Genomic DNA, 16642 nt, shown 5'->3' with positions numbered 1-16642 from the left:
AATTGGAGGAGAGGTAGAGAAAGTTAGCAACTGCTACAACCTGGTTATTTTATGGTCACTGTACTACAAATACTTATTTAATTTATGAAGTATCAGACTGCAGATGTGGGAAACATTTCTTTCTCACATAAACCAGTATTTCATTTCAACTTCCCTTTTTGCAATGTGCACTGATTAATTTTTTCTGGCAGCACAGCTGAGATTACAGAGAGGATTTCAGGAGGAAAGCATGCTTCTAAATCTTTGGGAAGGCCACTTATCTCAGTAACAACTTCAGCATTTCTGCTGTGCAAGTTATCAGCAAGATACAGCTGCCCTTCAATCTTAAAAGGGGAGGGGGAATCTTTTCTTTTTCTTTAGATCCTTTCCCATCTTAGGCAATGGTCTAAACTATCCACAAAGGATTTCTAATGTTAGCCATATTATACACTCTGCAGTCTATACAAAATGTTTATTTTGCTACTGTAGCACAGGGTTAAGCAAAGAGATAGGCAGGGCACTGAAGCGCTGCCTGCCTCTGACCACTAAAATGCTTGCGTGTGTGGAATTCTATATGTATGTCAGGGTGGGTGTGGGGGCCTGGTTTGGGATGGGTCTTTTTCCACTCCAAAGAGATAAGCCATGGCTTGAACTAAAAAAGGCTTGTGTCTTCGGCAATGGAAACTGCTGTAGCAAAAACAAAGCTCCACCTGTGCACGTTGTGGTTTCACACAAATACATGTCACGTCCTGATTATATTCTATGATAAATTTCAAGATTCTGTTTTAAGAATACACCAGACAGAATCTATAAATTGATATCTATATCTATGTATTGTTCAGGCACAGAAAGCTAAATACCTTTTCATGTTTCTTCTGAAAGTTTTTCTTCCTAATTTTTCCATGATGCTGCAAATGAAAAGAGTCATTAGTGAAATAGTAAATTAACAATGATACATAATTTTATAGAAGGAGAACCAGACCAGTACTATTCACATCTCTCACCTGGAGCAGAAATACTATACTCTTGTGTATATACTTCACTTAAGGTTATTTTCAATTATTCTTCACAAACTCTATTTGTAGAATAGCAATGCTGAAATATGGCCCAGAGTTTGGTATGCCTATAGCATTTCAACAATGATTGACAGTGTATATCACTGGAAACATACAGTGTTTATAAAAATGATTTACCGGAGGGCAAAAAATAAAAATAAAAGCTAGAAAGTAATTGTGTGTGTCCCTCAGAAAACCATTACCCACAAACTACTCTGAAAAAACATCTCATGCATTTAATTTTATTTATTATATTTCTATACTGCCCAACAGCCAAAGCTCTATGGGCAGTTCACAAGATAAAGCTTAAAACCACATAATATACAAGCCTAATAAAACATAATTAATTTTTAAAGACTTTTACAACAGAAAAAACCAAAGTAAAAACACAGCAAGATCTAAAGTTGTGGAAGATCTGAAAAGCACAAACACCTTTCTTAAAAACCAAACACTAACAAGTCTGGGAGAATAAAAAGTTTCACCTGGCACCAAGAAGACCACAACATAGGCACCAGGCAAGCCTTCTTGGGGAGGGCTTTCCATAGCCAGGGTGCCACCACTGAAAAGACTTTCTCCTTAGTAGCCACCCACTTCACCTCAGTTCTTCCATTTAAAACATGTAGCTCTCCCTCCTCCAATTATTAGAACTACACAAAGATCTGGGAGAAAGTATTTTCTTTTCCATTAATTAACAAGATGAAGCACCTACTGCTTTACTTTAAAAATGCTACCAACATTTCCTTGCTACTTCATCAAGTCAAGGTAAAGAAGAACTGTTTTAGGCACAGAGCCAAAAACCACTTCAGCTGATTTGGGGAACTATTCAAAATAGCAATTGATGGCTGGCTGGCTGGCTGGCTGGGGTAATTACCTTGGAGTGTTGCCAAGCAACTGTGCGTGGCATCCACCACCCAAATAAGGAGTTGCTTCAGGTTTTGATAAATGATTCTCTATACTAAACCAAATTGTTATCCTGCTGTGTATTTTTTATTATAAAGGTTGAAAACTATTCATAAAGATAAAAAAGAAGGAATTACATACAAACTGACACATTTATATTTACATATACATAGTTTATACCTTAATCTAACATTATTATGAACTAAGTATAATAATAAAGGAACATCTTTCAATTCTTCATTAAAAGCTATCAATTATTGAGCCTTAACTTTATGTTTTTTCTCCCAGTACTGGAAAAAAGCTCCCACTTTTCTGATATCCTCAATTTAGTTAATTTTTCTTCTCTAAATCTTATATTATATGCTCATTTTAAGGACATCATAACTGATGAATACCTTTCTTTACACTGTCATATGGGCAGAACTCCCCCCCCCCCCCCCAGTATCACGCTATTAAAATTTTAGGCATGAAAAATGAATTCAACTTCATAACTTGAACTATATAAAATACCCTAAAATCAGTATACATAAGTCCACAGAAATTATCACTCCTATAATTTCCCTAATTTTTATTACTAGGAACATGGGAAGCTGCCATTTACCAAGTCAGACTATTGGTCCATCAAGCTCAATATTGTCTACACTCCTCTAGTTCGCACATAACAACAACTCAGAGTATGAGTTGAGTATTGGTTGTCGTTGAATCATGGGTTGTGTTTATGTGCGAACCCTGCACTATGATTTAACTATGGGCTGTTAACCAAAAACAATCCTGGAAGAGAACCCATTGTTTGTTGTTGGGTTGTGAACTCTTGAGTTGTGTGTGGTTAACATGTAACAACATGCATGGTTCATATGTAACAACAATCCATGATTCAACAACCCAAGCCCATATTCAGGGTTGTTGTTATGTATGAACCAGGTCACGGACCTGGAGATGCTGGGGATTGAACTTGGAACTTTTTGAATGCAAAGCATTCAACTACTACTGAGCTACAGCCCTTGCCTTACCACTTTCCAAAAGCGCACATTACATTGGCTTAGAGGACACATCTGGATACATTTGTTTCAACCTCCACGGAGTAAAATGCCAACATGCTAAGATCTTACAGTAATTCTCAGAAAGGCTGTCACAAGGTGACACCTTTGTGTTTTTATTCCATACATATCCCAGATCTCCTCTGATATTCCCTATTCAAATTCATGCTTCAGAAAATCTCGAATTCTGTCCCCACCCTGTGCCCATCCCCACCCAGTTAACTTCTCTTATATCCACTGTCATAACAGGAAAAAATGGAGTAAGGAAAAACGTTCCCTTCTTCTCTCTGTCTCTTACTTTTATTTTATGGAGGATTTGTGCCTGATTTTGTCTGCATTAAAATATCTTTCCATCAAATAGCGTTTGCTATCTGAAAAATAAAGTGCCATATCATTTAACATGCATGAATTTCAAAGTACAGAGTTACAGCAAAACAATCTATTGGAAAGGAACATTAACACATTTAAAGAAGAGAATGCAGTTAAAGGTGTCAAGGGGGATAAACACAGAGGACAAGCAGTAGGGTACCCTTGCACTCATGTCCTACTTTTGGGTTTCCCATAGGCAGCTGGTTGGCCACTACGTGAACAGAATGCTGGACTAGATGGGCCTTTGGTCTGATCCAGCAGAGCTCTTAGGCTCTTATCACAGCTGCTGGGGGTCCCACAAGTAGGGAAGACATGGCAGAATGATGGCAGACCTTGCAAGGTGTACAAAGCAGTGAAGCATCTCAAGAAATAGATTTATCAAATAAAAGGCTCTGGTGAGCTCAAAGCCAACATTTTCAGAATATTCTGGACTTGCCAAAGTGCTAGATTTCACTTAAATTCTACTTCTGATCAATTCTGGCAATGACACTAGTAGTCACTGACCTGCTTCACACATAACACTAACCCATGGTTTATTTAAGCCATGGTTAACCCAGGGTTTGTCTGGCAGACAATCGAACAAATGGTGGTTTGTTTTCTCAGTCCCTGGATTATTTGTTTCTCTCTTCTTTTGCCTGCTCTATCCCTGTATCCCAAATGCTTTTGCAGGGCTGTAGTACTGGCATGTCAAGTGGCTGGTATTTTTAATCACTGCTGCCTCTGTAGCCTGGCGAAATAACTTATAAACGACCCATGGTTCTGGGTTCATACATAATGACAACCCATGGTTTAAACAACCCAGAGTTCACAACCCAACAACAAACCATGGGTTTTCTTCCTGAGATGTTCATGGTTTACAAACCATGGTTTGTGTGGCTGGGTTCACACAACGCAACAGCCCCAAACTCAATAAACCATGGCTTAGTGTTATATGAAAACCAGGTCATTATGTTATGGCACAAGCAGAATGGTTCTCAAGAACAGTATCACAAAGGGGTACCCGCATCACACGGCCCATACCGAATACTGTAGTGCAAGCTCTGCAGGTACAGGAGAGTACAATGCATTTAAACTGAAAAATGCAAAAACTAAGTTTGATTTCTCCCATGTGTTTTCATCATTTTGACCCAGTTCGAACATAATGGCAGCAAATCATGGGTTAATTAACCCACGATTTGCTGTGGCATCTGCCCAGCGCATGCCACTGCCACTTTGCATAATCAGTTGTTTTGTGATATGAGAACCTAGACACTATGGATTATTTATGGGTTAAACAACCAACCCTCAGTTAACCTACAATTAGTTCTTAGATTAACTGTGGGTTGTTTAACCCATGAATAATCCATGAATAACCAATAGTGCCTATGTTCGCATACCATCAAGCAACCTCCGAGTGGGCTGATCGGAGGTCGATTGTGCCAGGCAGCAGTGGCACATACTGGAGCAAATTTGCCACTATTTCATCCGAACAAGGCCACTGACATATTTGATTAATGTCGTGCTGTGACATTGTTAAGCTGTTATATTTATATTCCTGCAGTATGTATACACACACACACACACACACAATAAGGTGGAAAATTAACAGTCAAGCTACATAGCAATTACTCTGTGTTATTTTCAGCTGTAATAATCTTCACTATCAGTACAAGTTTGGTTTTGTTGGAAGTCAGTTTTCTTCCCTTTTCCCTGGAAGATCTGGTGCAGGCAACTGATAGAACTGAAAGTGTACAGACAAATAAGGATGTTGAGCAGGCTAATTTATTTCTGTATATGTTTGTGTGAGGACCAAAAAGGTTACTATTAGGCTCACCCAGTCAAATTTGACATTTTTCTGTGAACAGTCATCCTCTGTGCCATATTCACAAGCTGATTTTGAAATTTTCCTTAGATTCAAAAGTAATTTGACATGCAAAATGGGAGGGGGGTGGGGGGCCATTCTGAAAAACAAATGCCCAGAACCAAGCGTTCTTAAGCATGCAGAACTAGGCCATTTTTAATCTTGGATACTAGGCATGATTTCTACGTTTTAGACACATAGACACATTATTACGAAAGTCTTAAGCATGATAAAATCAACCTTTTTTCAACGTAAGACACAATTAAAGCAATGAGCTTGCATGCCTTCAGATAGATTATAGCAAAAAGGACAAACATTATTACCTTAACAAAAAACCTCTTATCTGTCCTGGCAGGGTTGTAAGACGCAAGGTATGCAGCTATTAGAAGGAACTTGGAATAATATGGAAGTTCTACATGAGCATGGGCTGAAAGTCCTAGAAAAAATATAAGGCAAAAAAAAGTTATTCTGAATGACAAACATAAAGGTGTGCAACCCCAGCCCCGCCCTCATAGGAGGAAAATACATGTTATGGTTCTTTGCTGCCCTTGCAGTTTCTTTAAGCTGTTGGCATACTTGCAAAAGCTTACTAAGAAACAGCTACTGAATTGCTGTGAATTATACAGGCGTTATCATCAATAATTAACATTACAGAACTATTGCCTCTACACATACCTTTCAGTTGCCCAGGTTCTCCATTATCTTGCTGTAATTGTTCCCACTGGGAGCTAAAAGACAAGGCAGCCATTTAAGGAAATATATTTGCTATGCCTAAAAGCAAGACACTTACGAGTTTAAAATGTAACAGCTGGATGCATTTGTGATACCTCTGAATAAAAGGAGTAACACAGTTAAATTGTTTATGGTATATAGAGAACTTGAACAAATATGCTAGATTATTCTACTAAATAATTAATTATGCAGATAGACATGCAAAAGTCAGTAAGGTGGTAACTTTGTTCTTTGGTCTGGTCACCAACATGGCTAAATCTAACTCAAGGATGGTCCTACCTGGCCTATACACAAGTATGTCTAATGCCTCATTAGAGTCCTGGAGTGGTATAGTGGCTAAGGGCTCAATCCTATGCATGTTTAGACAGAAAAATGTCCTACAACTCCCAGCATGCCCCAGCCAGCCATGCTGGCTGGGGCATGCTGGGAGTTGTAGGACTTTTCTCTGTCTAAACACACATAGGATTGCACTCTAAGAGTATCAATTAGGAAGTCCCTAGTTCAAGTCCCTCACCTAAACCATGAGCTGAGAAAGTGGTCCTATGCAAGCCACCACCCCTCAGCCTCTCTCCTGCAATATCAAGATATTACTGACCTACCATGTAGAGTTGTTGTAAGCATTACTGAGTTAACGTATGTGAATCGCTCTGAATACTCAAAAGGCACAATATAAATGCTAATCTTTATCATGCTGGCTAAAGAACCCATACCAGGGACAAGCGTGAAAGGAAACAACCATAGTAGTTGCTAAGCATTTGATGTTTTCAGCTAACTCCAAGCTGGACAGGCAACAGTAGTGGAAGACAGACACCCATCTATCAAATATAAGTAAGCTTGGATGGGGGACATCTTCGGAGGGAGGAGAGAGGGGAGGGGGAAGAAATCTAACCCAGAAGCCTAGAATTCATATTTATGGCATGCAGTGCTAAATACTGTAACAGTTATCTAAATTAAAAATGGATAAGAGCCTGGGTAGAACAGAATTATCAGCTACAATCAGTTGTTTACAGAAGGCTTATGACAAGATTAAATTTTATTCCCAGAACAAAAAGTGAAAAATACTGTACAACATGTTTCTAAATAACATGATAATTCCTAGAGGGTTTTTTAAAGCATAAATATAAATATCTTATCAGTATAAATGTAAGTATTTACAGTGTGATCCTGGCATCCAGGACAGCAACATAGCCCCCTTTTGCTGTTAAGTCTGCTCCCTGGCATGAGACTCTTCTAGGTGCAGGAAGTTTCATTTTCATGAGGGAGCATGCATATATACAACCCTGCTCCCAACACACACCCTCAGCATGAGGTGTTATTATATAAACTGCCCCTATAAACACACACACGCAAAAATTCAGTAAGCCCTGTCCTCTCTGGCAGGAAGAAAGAGAAAGAACATTATTTTAACCTATGGAGGGAGCAATCCTATGGCCGCTAATCAGTGGCTAGACGGCCATAGGATACGGTCGGTTTCTGGGAACCAACCTTGGAGCCCGCACTCCGAGGTCAGTTCCCAGAGAACCGACCTTCCCCCTTCCCCCGCTGTCTCACAGGCAGCTCGGAACAGCCCCACACTCAGAAGAATGCAGAGTGGTGAAAATGGGGCGTTCCAGGGTGGGGAAGACAGAAATGCCGGTACGACACATCCTATGTGTCATCCAGCAGCCGCCTCCCCCACTCTGCCTTTCCGTGGCTAGACAGCTGAAATTGGCTGTATAGCCACAAATGCAGATTGGCTGAAGATCCTGTCTGTGCTTCTCCTGCCCTGCACTGGATAGGCGGTCGCCTCCGAGTTCAGAGGCGGACACTTATCCCCATAGGACTGTGCCCTAAGTTCACCAATTTCATGGGGACATGTATGCACCTTGAATAAAACCAAATTTATTGATTCAACAAAAAGGTCATTACAATAATCATATACAATAACAAAATCCAATATAAAAAAAACCCAAGTCAACAAACTTCCTGTACGGAAATATTAGCAACAGATAGTAATTGAAAGGAGTTCCTTTGCAGTTCATATACATAACTGAGTATGTCAATAGAGTACATAGAAATATACTATTATCAGTTCTCCTACTGAAATCAGCAAGTGTTTAACTTTGAATAGATTGTGCCCATAGTTCCTTTTCAGACCATCCTTACAAAAGACTATTCCCTGCTTGAGTGAAAAGGTTCCTTCCCACCCACCCCCTCACCCCCACGTCAGAACAGGGCAGAGCTTTGTAATTGGCTCCTTCCAATCAACACTGTCCAGAGCCAACTTCTACTGCCAGTTTCGTAAGAGCTCTAGAACAAGAGGTATATTTGATTTAAAAGCAGTGGAAGCACTTCCAACAGGCTTCGCTGCTCTATTAGTGTTATCTGTGTTCCTCCTAAGAGACCCTTTCCTTTGATTTGCCTGAAATACTGCTTTACGTTTTGCATATATTCAAAACATTACAAAACATTCTTCTGATTGGGTAGCCCATGGCTGGAAAGTAGATTTGTTACTGCTGGTTTTTTAGATGGTCTGTTCTCTCTTATACACTTACAAATCTCAGAGCCAAATCAGATGTAATGCAGGAGATCCATGAGCAAAGTCTCCCAAGGTGTCCCCCCCCCCCCCCGCACACACACACAAATTAAAGAGCAGCACTGGGGGAAACCTGAATCAGGCTGGGGATGCAGAACTGGAAAATGAAAATCAACCCTCCCAACCCACCCCAAACCTGCTTTGCTTCCTAGAAGAAAGTAAGCATATAGGTTCCCGCATTCTCTCTGTGGGGCAAATAGAAGGAAAGGGGTTTGGGGGGGTGATTTAAGTCAGGAAAATTACTCTCCCCTAATGTCTCACCACTAACATGCTGCAGTTACTTTTAACTATAAAAAAACACACAGAAAATCTAAATCACAAACCTCTCATACCTTATCTAGTAGCACTTTTAATATCCCCTGAATGTCCTAATGTCCTATTTGGAGATATTTATTTATTAGTAGGAACAAACTTTTACTAAAATTAAGCAGAGCCAGGACATTCTTTTTGGCAGGAAAGAATACCATCTGCCACTCATCCTTGACTTTTTCTATAAGCTTCATGAGAGGCAGCTTTCAAAAAAAAGAAAAAAGAAAAAAGGATGGAGGACAATTACCTTGATACTTCCCGCAGATAAACAGTCTGCATAGCTTTCTTCAAGTGGGATTCAATATTTTTCCAAAGTCGGCGCGTGTCGCGTTCATTTGCTGTACCGCATACACAGACAGACACACACAGACACACATTTAGAAGTATTAATTTGAGATGAACTTCGAAAAACATCTGGGTGATACAGCAATTGTTGCTGGACTACATACATGTTAATAGAACAATAAGCACAATGTTTCTTTTGCGATTCTGGTACTGACGATGTTCATACCATCAAACTACAGGACCACTGTTGGTTAAAGTGGAAATGTAAGAATGTTACATATAACATTCTTTGATAATCTGTGACTAATTCTGTTAGTTTGTTAGTCTGAAAACAAACCAGTTGTTTTCCGGGCCAAATTCAAGGTGTTGAATTTGACCTTTAAAACCCTATATGGTTCCGGCCCAGCCTATCTTAAGAAGCGCCTCCAGCAGCACCAGACAGGCCGCTTAACAAGATCAGCCTCGGATGGCCTTCTCTCTGTCCCATCAGCCAGGACAACTAGACTGGTGGGGACGAGGGAGAGGGCCTTTTCTGTGGTGGCCCTCACTCTGTGGAACTCCCTCCCTTGGGAACTCCGCCATGCCCCCTCTTTAATGAGCTTCCGTCGTGCATTAAAAACGTGGTTGTTCAGGCAGGCATTTGGGGTGGGTTAGGGTATTTTAGAAAATGTTTTTATTGTAGAATTTTATTGTTTTAAACTGTTTTATTATACGCTGCACATTGCCCAGAGTGGCTGGGTGACCAGCCAGATGGGCGATTAATAAATTTAATAATAAAAACTAATTCTGTCCCATCACCATCCTTTTAGCTTAAAAGGCTCTTTAGTCTCGCCCTTATTCTTTGTTGGCAGGTGCAGACATAACACTGCCCAATCAAAGATGTGAAGTGCCCCACAGGACCACGTGCTCCACCCTCAACTATGGGCACCCCCCGCTTTTTCTCACTCTCATGCAAGCTTCCTTCCTTCTCACTTTTGGAACGAACTGTGGTTAGCACTGTATCTGTACCAATGCTGCCGCAAATGACAGCATGACCCCGCAGAGCACGCTGGATGCCCTAATCACACGTAAGTGACAGACATTGCTATATGTCTGCACTTGGCCATCAAGAAATAAGGGCAGGACTGAAGTCCAGATCACAGTTTTCAAACCGATTTCTAACTATAGTTGCAAACTGTGGTTTGGGAGAGAAGACATAATGCTAACAAACACTATGCTCCAAAACTGAAATGCAGGGAGGGAGGAATGCCCATGTGAGAGAGAAGGAGGGAGACTGAGGGAGGTAGAAGAAGAATGCGTGAGCCCAAATGCTGCTCCTGGTTGCCTAATCAGGGTTAGGCAATTTGGCAGCATTACATCTGCATCAGGCTGATGAGAAACGTATAGTGAGTCAGATCAGAGTATGCTTTTTACATTGCAAAGAGGACAACGATCCACTATTCATTCATAAAAAGTAAAACACTCACCCTCCCCTTGGACCACAGGCTCACAATATTTAGAAAAATTGAGTGCAGCCTACAAGACAAACAATAAGAGATGCATTTGTATTATTCCAAGTTTGAAATTCTCATGATGAATACAGACAACACTAATAGAGCAGTGAAGCCTGTTGGAAGTGCTTCCACTGCTTTTAAATCAAATATACCTCTTGCTGTCCAGGGTAGAGCTCTTACGAAACTGGCAGAAGAAGCTGGCTCTGGGCAGTGTTGATTGGAAGGAGCCAATTACAAAGCTCCACCCTGTTAAATCAGGTGGGTGGGGGCGGGGGGTGGGTGGGAAGGAACCTTTTCACTCAAACAGGGAATAGTCTCTTGTAAGGACGTTCTGAAAAGTTGCTGGTGTTGCATTATAGGACGTGAGCATTTATCCTTCCAGTGTTGTAGTATCAGTCTTCTGACAATCAAAGGGGCATGAAAAATCTATTTACGCTGACCATGTGTTAAATTCCAAGAAGCAGGTAAATAATTTAGAAGAATATGTACATCAGTAAATATTAAAGAGTATTCCAATACAAAGTTTATCTGTATGATAACTTCCTCTTAAAAGGAGGCAACTATTGGGCATTTCCAAAACATATGATTAAAAGAGGTATTAGCGGTATTACACCTTCAACAATTACCCAAGTTAGACAAATCTTTATTAAAGAGATATTGGGGCATCCTATAGACCTGAAATAAGAGTTTTGCTGAATAAGATGTGACAGAAGATCCGTAGACCTGTCAGAAACAGACACCAAAGTGGCGATCCACTGATTAGGCAAAATAGGACAATCCAGTTTCTTGTTCCATTCCTGCTTAAGATCCTGTGTATATATTATTCAATGATAATAAGTATTTATAAACATGAGTCAATGTACCTAATCAGCTTCAATAAGTATTTCCTATAGCAAAGGGGGCTCCGAAGCTGTGAAAGCAGAGGGACCGAATCTAAATTTTAACAAATGTTGCAGTTGCAAATATTGCCATTCAGCTGTAGCAGGCAAATCAAATTTATCTTGCAAAGTCAAAAATGGCAAAACCTCATAATTAGCACCCAATAATTGATCCAAGGTAAAAAATCACCTCATCCATCCAGGGCCGTCACAAAAACATTTTCTTTTCCATTTTTAAATTGGGATTTCCCCATAAAGTCAATCTGGCATGGGAAAATGGATCAAGCTGTAATTGGCATGAAATTATACGCCACATGTCTCCAACCACCAAAATTGTGGGAGGAGCCCTATCCACTCTAATATGCTGAGAACCTAATGCCATCCATTTGGAGAGAGGCTCCAGACAGGAGGATTACAAAACTGACCATGGTGGAAAATCAAACCTAAGTGGTAAAGACCAAAATTTAATGTAGGTCAGCAGATAAGCCCAATGATATGTAGCAAGATCCAGAAAGCCAAACCCACCTTCTTTAAATGGGAGTTGCATACTTTTCAAAGATACTCTTGGTGGAAAATGCGGGGAGGAAAATCACCACAGCTTATTTTCCCTCCATGATCATGCAAACCCGGTCCCTGCGTCACCCTGTTCTGTTATAAAAAGATGCCATTCCTATCCCTACAAAAGCTAACACAGCTCTCCAACCTTGAAAAAAGCCCGTTCACAATTACATGGAGAATAAAATGAGAAGCAGATGAATAGATGGTCAGTTGTAGAGACCTGGGAAAACTGAAATCAAGCATGACTGGCATAGACAAACAGGACAGTTTACTGCCATCTCTGGTTGCTGGACAGCCCTAGATGGGCAGACAAATTTTAAAAGGTATGAAACATCCCTTTCCCTTGTTAGAGAACCTCAAGGTAAGGACTGGGAGCCATGGAGTGAGAGAAAGTTAATCTACCTTTCAGTTATCAATATAAGCCTGTGGCTTTGGTCTTTGAGAACATTTAAAATAGCCCCCAATGTAGGAATGTAGGAATAACATTTGTACATCGTATACAGTCACAGTTTTACATGAAGTTACATAGCATATTAATATTATTCTATTTATAAAGTTAAAAGCCATAATACTGAAGCTGAATCATGCTTCAGATGTGATGTTAAAATATGATGTGGCAACCCCTGCATTGCCATGAACCTGGGCCACCAATAACTCCTAGACTGCGTCAGAGAGGAAACACAGCAATCTTTGGTTCATGTTTGTGGGACAACAATCTGGGCCCAGAACCAAAAGCAGAGCACATCAAAGTAGGTCAAGCTGCCTCAGACAAATTCGTTTCGAAGCATTTCATGGGAATACATCAAGGAAGATGGTTTCAGATGCTGTATCAATTTGCACAACTGCAGTGCCTATCTCAGTCTGCACCCGAGTGCTTTGGGCCCAAGGCTCCTTCGATTCTGCCAAAGGGAACACCCAGCAAGGGCCTCCAGCCAGCCCACAACTGAGATTCTCAGGGTAGAGGAACACGTCTCTTGAAATTCATCCAAAAACTAGAGAGGCCTGCATTGTTCTAGCACCTACGCCCTAGTACCTCTTTAACTATGGAGGCTGATGGCTTTGTATGGCTCTACACCAAGTATCTGGATTTTGTATTAGGCTATGAGGATCTCTACAGATGGTATTAATCTGAATGTTCCAAGTCAAGAGATAGTGGCAGCTATTATTTTTTAAAGTGATGCCAGGTGGATGTCGGGCCCCTCCAATTTTCCACCCTGCCACCTTTCCCTACTTTTTTTGGGTGGCCCTGATGAGTGACATTTGGTCTGGTCTGCTCTGTCTGAGCTGTTGCAGCTTCCAGCAAGCTAGGTGCTGCTTTCCTCCAGTGACAGTTGAGCATCAGGAAGGAGTCAGGGGGTGTAAGTTGAGGTTGGCCCCCTGACAACCCACATAGAGGGGGTTTAGACCTCCAGATCAATCCAGAACAGGGACACAGTACAAGCCACAGCCCCAAGTTGATGGATACATGTAATATGAGTGACTCGCACAATCCATTGCCTTAGGAATGGATTCTCTTACTCTTCCTTCCCAATGTTTGTAGAAGTTGGGCCAGTACTCTTCCTTCCCATCAGTAGTTGGGCTATCAGTGCCCCTGCTCACTTTATGCTGAGTTATGGAAGCTGTAAGCAATACATTTGGGGACTTTTTCAAGACAGCTCAGTGTACACCCTCCCCCCCATTATTTTCCTCCTTGTTCCCTGCTGCAGATACAATGGATTCCAACTCCATTCTCCCTCTGGCCTGATGAGGATCCTTTAACCATGGTTAAGAGACTGGAACTGGGCTGCAAACTTCTATGCTCACTCCCCTCCTCTGCATGGATTTCACTTCCCCTTCCCTCATCAGCATTAAGACTCCACTTGCGTTAAGTGGGGTTACCATTAACCAGGGTTTGGGAACCAGCTTTAAAAGCTAACACTGGTTTGTGAATATGGCAGAGGAGTGGGGGGTGATGCTGTTCTACAAAAAGAAGATAAAGTTCTCCTGGGCATGAGCGAGCCCTTTAGGCTTAGCTCTCTAGTCTGTAGCCTTGACAACCTACATCTGGTTACATCTAAGGAACAGCTCCACTATATGCCTATATAGGACATTCTCTGAATCCCAAAGCCAGCAGCAAAACTATGACCTCCACATTTATTCTGAAAAAGACCTAAGAGATCCCTCACCAGATGTCGTAGCTCCTTCAGGTCCCTGCAGACAGGATAGAAGACACCAAGCAGAATATTTATATATGCAGCATAAAAATCAAAAGAATACTCCAGAGGATGGTCATGGGACAGAATCTTCTGTAGATGCCCTGTTTAAATAAAAAACAGCATGATTTTTCTTTAAAGCTCACCGCTGCATTGCTTGCAGGCTAAAAATTAAGCAAAGAACTAGCATATTAGCTAGTGAGCAAGTACCATAGCGTTTGTAATAGAGTCGGTAATTCCTTGCTGGCAGTTTTGCATTCAATACCTTTTAACTGACTCGGGAAAATCCAGTAGTGGTTCCAAGTACTCTAGGGTATCTGAGGAATGTGGCTTAAGGTTGTCTTTTACTTTCAAGCCAAGCTCACCATACCTGACTTCAGGGGGCAGCCTGCCTGTTTCCTGTCATCTCTCGTCACAGTAAAGGCACATATCTTTGCTTCAGCCAGCTGCAAGTACATTGGAATTAGCAAGTAAAGGCGCACGGGGAAAGCCCTCGGCTCTCCTCTACAAAGGCTCACAGTCTAGTAACTAGATCAGGGGCGAGGAAGCTCTTTCTAGTGATGGGTGGGGTCAAAGGCAAAGGGGGGGGGTCGACCCCCCCAAAATACCAGCATATTGTAATGTAACAAAGCTCTTACTGACAGTAACTAAGCTTCAGGAGAAGCATTTCAACTTTTTAGAATGGGAAAAAAATCTGCAGTGCTCAAAAGCCAGGAAATCACCAAATGACTGGTGGTTCGGGGAAAGGTGGTAGGGCCAGAGGAAGGGGGCGTGGCCATCTTGGGAACCCCAGAGGGCCAGATTGGGACCCCAGGAGGAAGTGATTTGGCCCCTGGGCCTGACGTTCCCCACCACTGAAGTAGATTCTAGTTGGTGATTAAAGAGTCAGTTACTTCTTTTGTTATTCATACAGAAATGGTTTGCGTCAAACAAAACTTCTGCCATAGTCTCTTACTCTCTGCAAGGTATATGGGACAGCAACAGAGTTCTTCTCAGCCTCAGTCAATGGTGCCATCTCTTCACTACCAGGAAAAACCGTTTTTTATTTCCCAAGTCTTCTAATATTGTGCTTATTTTCACACTGGATATTAATTGCCTGCTGTGTTTAAAATGTTGGGGAGCCTACAGAGGGAGCTTTGGGGAGGGGGAGGAGCCCACAGAGGGAGCCCAAACCTCTGCAGGTCAGAGGAACCCTCTCCATCGGCCAGGTTAGGGTGTAGGCGCTTGTGGGAAATATTATGGAAATGACCTGATAATATAACATTGAGTTATTAACATCTATTATCTTATTTGGTAATGTGAAGGCTAAGGTTCATCAAGAGGATTTGAAAATTATTATGTACTTGTTAATTGCTGCCAGAATCATGATTAGTTATAAATGGAAACAAAAAACCCTCCTCCTTTCAGGGATTGGATGTTGAGTGTATGGAAAACAGTTTACATGTTAAAATTTACAAATATAATCAGAATTAGAGGAAGTAGACAAGGAAATAAGAGTTTTATTGGGAAATGGTCTATCGTTGTATTTTAGAATAACAAAGTGCAGGATAATGTTCAACCATATGATTTATTGGGAATATTGTAAAATAAACAGTGAAATGTGTATAAACCTGACTTTTTTCTTTGTTGATTGTTTTAAGTGAATTGATTTTGTATATATTTTGTAAATGGAATAAATAGCAACAATTAAAAAATAGCAGTTGCTGGGGATGGTGCTGGACTGGGCCAGAGCAGAGGGGAAGGGAGTTAACCATTCACACCTCTATGCCCCAAACCTATTTGCCCCCTTAACCTGCACTGCAGATCTTCTCCCAACCCCAGCTCCATGGCTGCTATTTTGAAGGGGAGGGGGACGACACACAAAAGAGATGAACATATGTTTAACATCGCATCTAGCTTGGCCCTGACCTTGAAAAACTTACAGTAGTTGACCATTTATCTGCATCATTTAGGTTTAAGACTTAACAATTCACAACACTGTTTATACAAACTATGAGGAAGATAAATTCCTGAACCTGAACTCATCATCAATCTGTAACCCACATCCTATCTAGGACAGAATCTAGGATAATAATCTGAGCAGCCCTATAAATACTCTTAATTCAGCAATCCTAATCAGACCAAACTCCAACACCAACCGGGTTCCCCTTCTGCTCTGTTCTTCTATCATGCCTAGACTTTCAATAAGAACAAGTTCCCCATTTCCCATTTGAGCCAAGTTTCTAATTAAGAGTGCAATCCTATACCCATTTACCTGGGAGATAGGGTTTACTTCTAAGCAGACATATACAGGATTGTAATTCAGTGATCAACTATTTAATTTACGCCTTAATCTAAAGAACCACATGCGTGCCTAAAGTAGCTTTTTGAATCCCAGCCAGGGTAAATATAGATGTATTACTTCCAGCTGTACTATTGTGACATTCATTTCTGCTGTCAT

General features: G+C 41.1%; 1 protein-coding gene across 2 annotated transcripts in view; it reads right to left on the bottom strand.

Moving 5' to 3' along the window:
• ORC5 (origin recognition complex subunit 5) overlaps positions 1-16642 on the bottom strand; it is a 127609-nt gene that overhangs the window by 80917 nt on the left and 30050 nt on the right. For both annotated transcript variants that reach the window (XR_014784530.1, XM_084811472.1), the window contains exons 7-12: positions 14176-14306; positions 10548-10596; positions 9044-9134; positions 5856-5908; positions 5504-5616; positions 840-887 (exon numbers count right to left, since the gene is read on the bottom strand). Coding sequence is in view for 1 of the 2 variants with exons in the window: in XM_084811472.1 (XP_084667598.1) it covers positions 840-887; positions 5504-5616; positions 5856-5908; positions 9044-9134; positions 10548-10596; positions 14176-14306 (485 nt within the window). In the remaining variant the exon portion in view is untranslated. The remainder of the gene's footprint in view (positions 1-839; positions 888-5503; positions 5617-5855; positions 5909-9043; positions 9135-10547; positions 10597-14175; positions 14307-16642) is intronic.

Source organism: Heloderma suspectum, chromosome 7 (genome assembly GCF_057233095.1).
Source record: "Heloderma suspectum isolate Gila_16-S chromosome 7, 16-S_ref, whole genome shotgun sequence".
In the NCBI taxonomy this organism is placed as follows: Eukaryota; Metazoa; Chordata; class Lepidosauria; order Squamata; family Helodermatidae; genus Heloderma; species Heloderma suspectum.
This window is presented reverse-complemented; position numbering and strand designations above follow the sequence as displayed.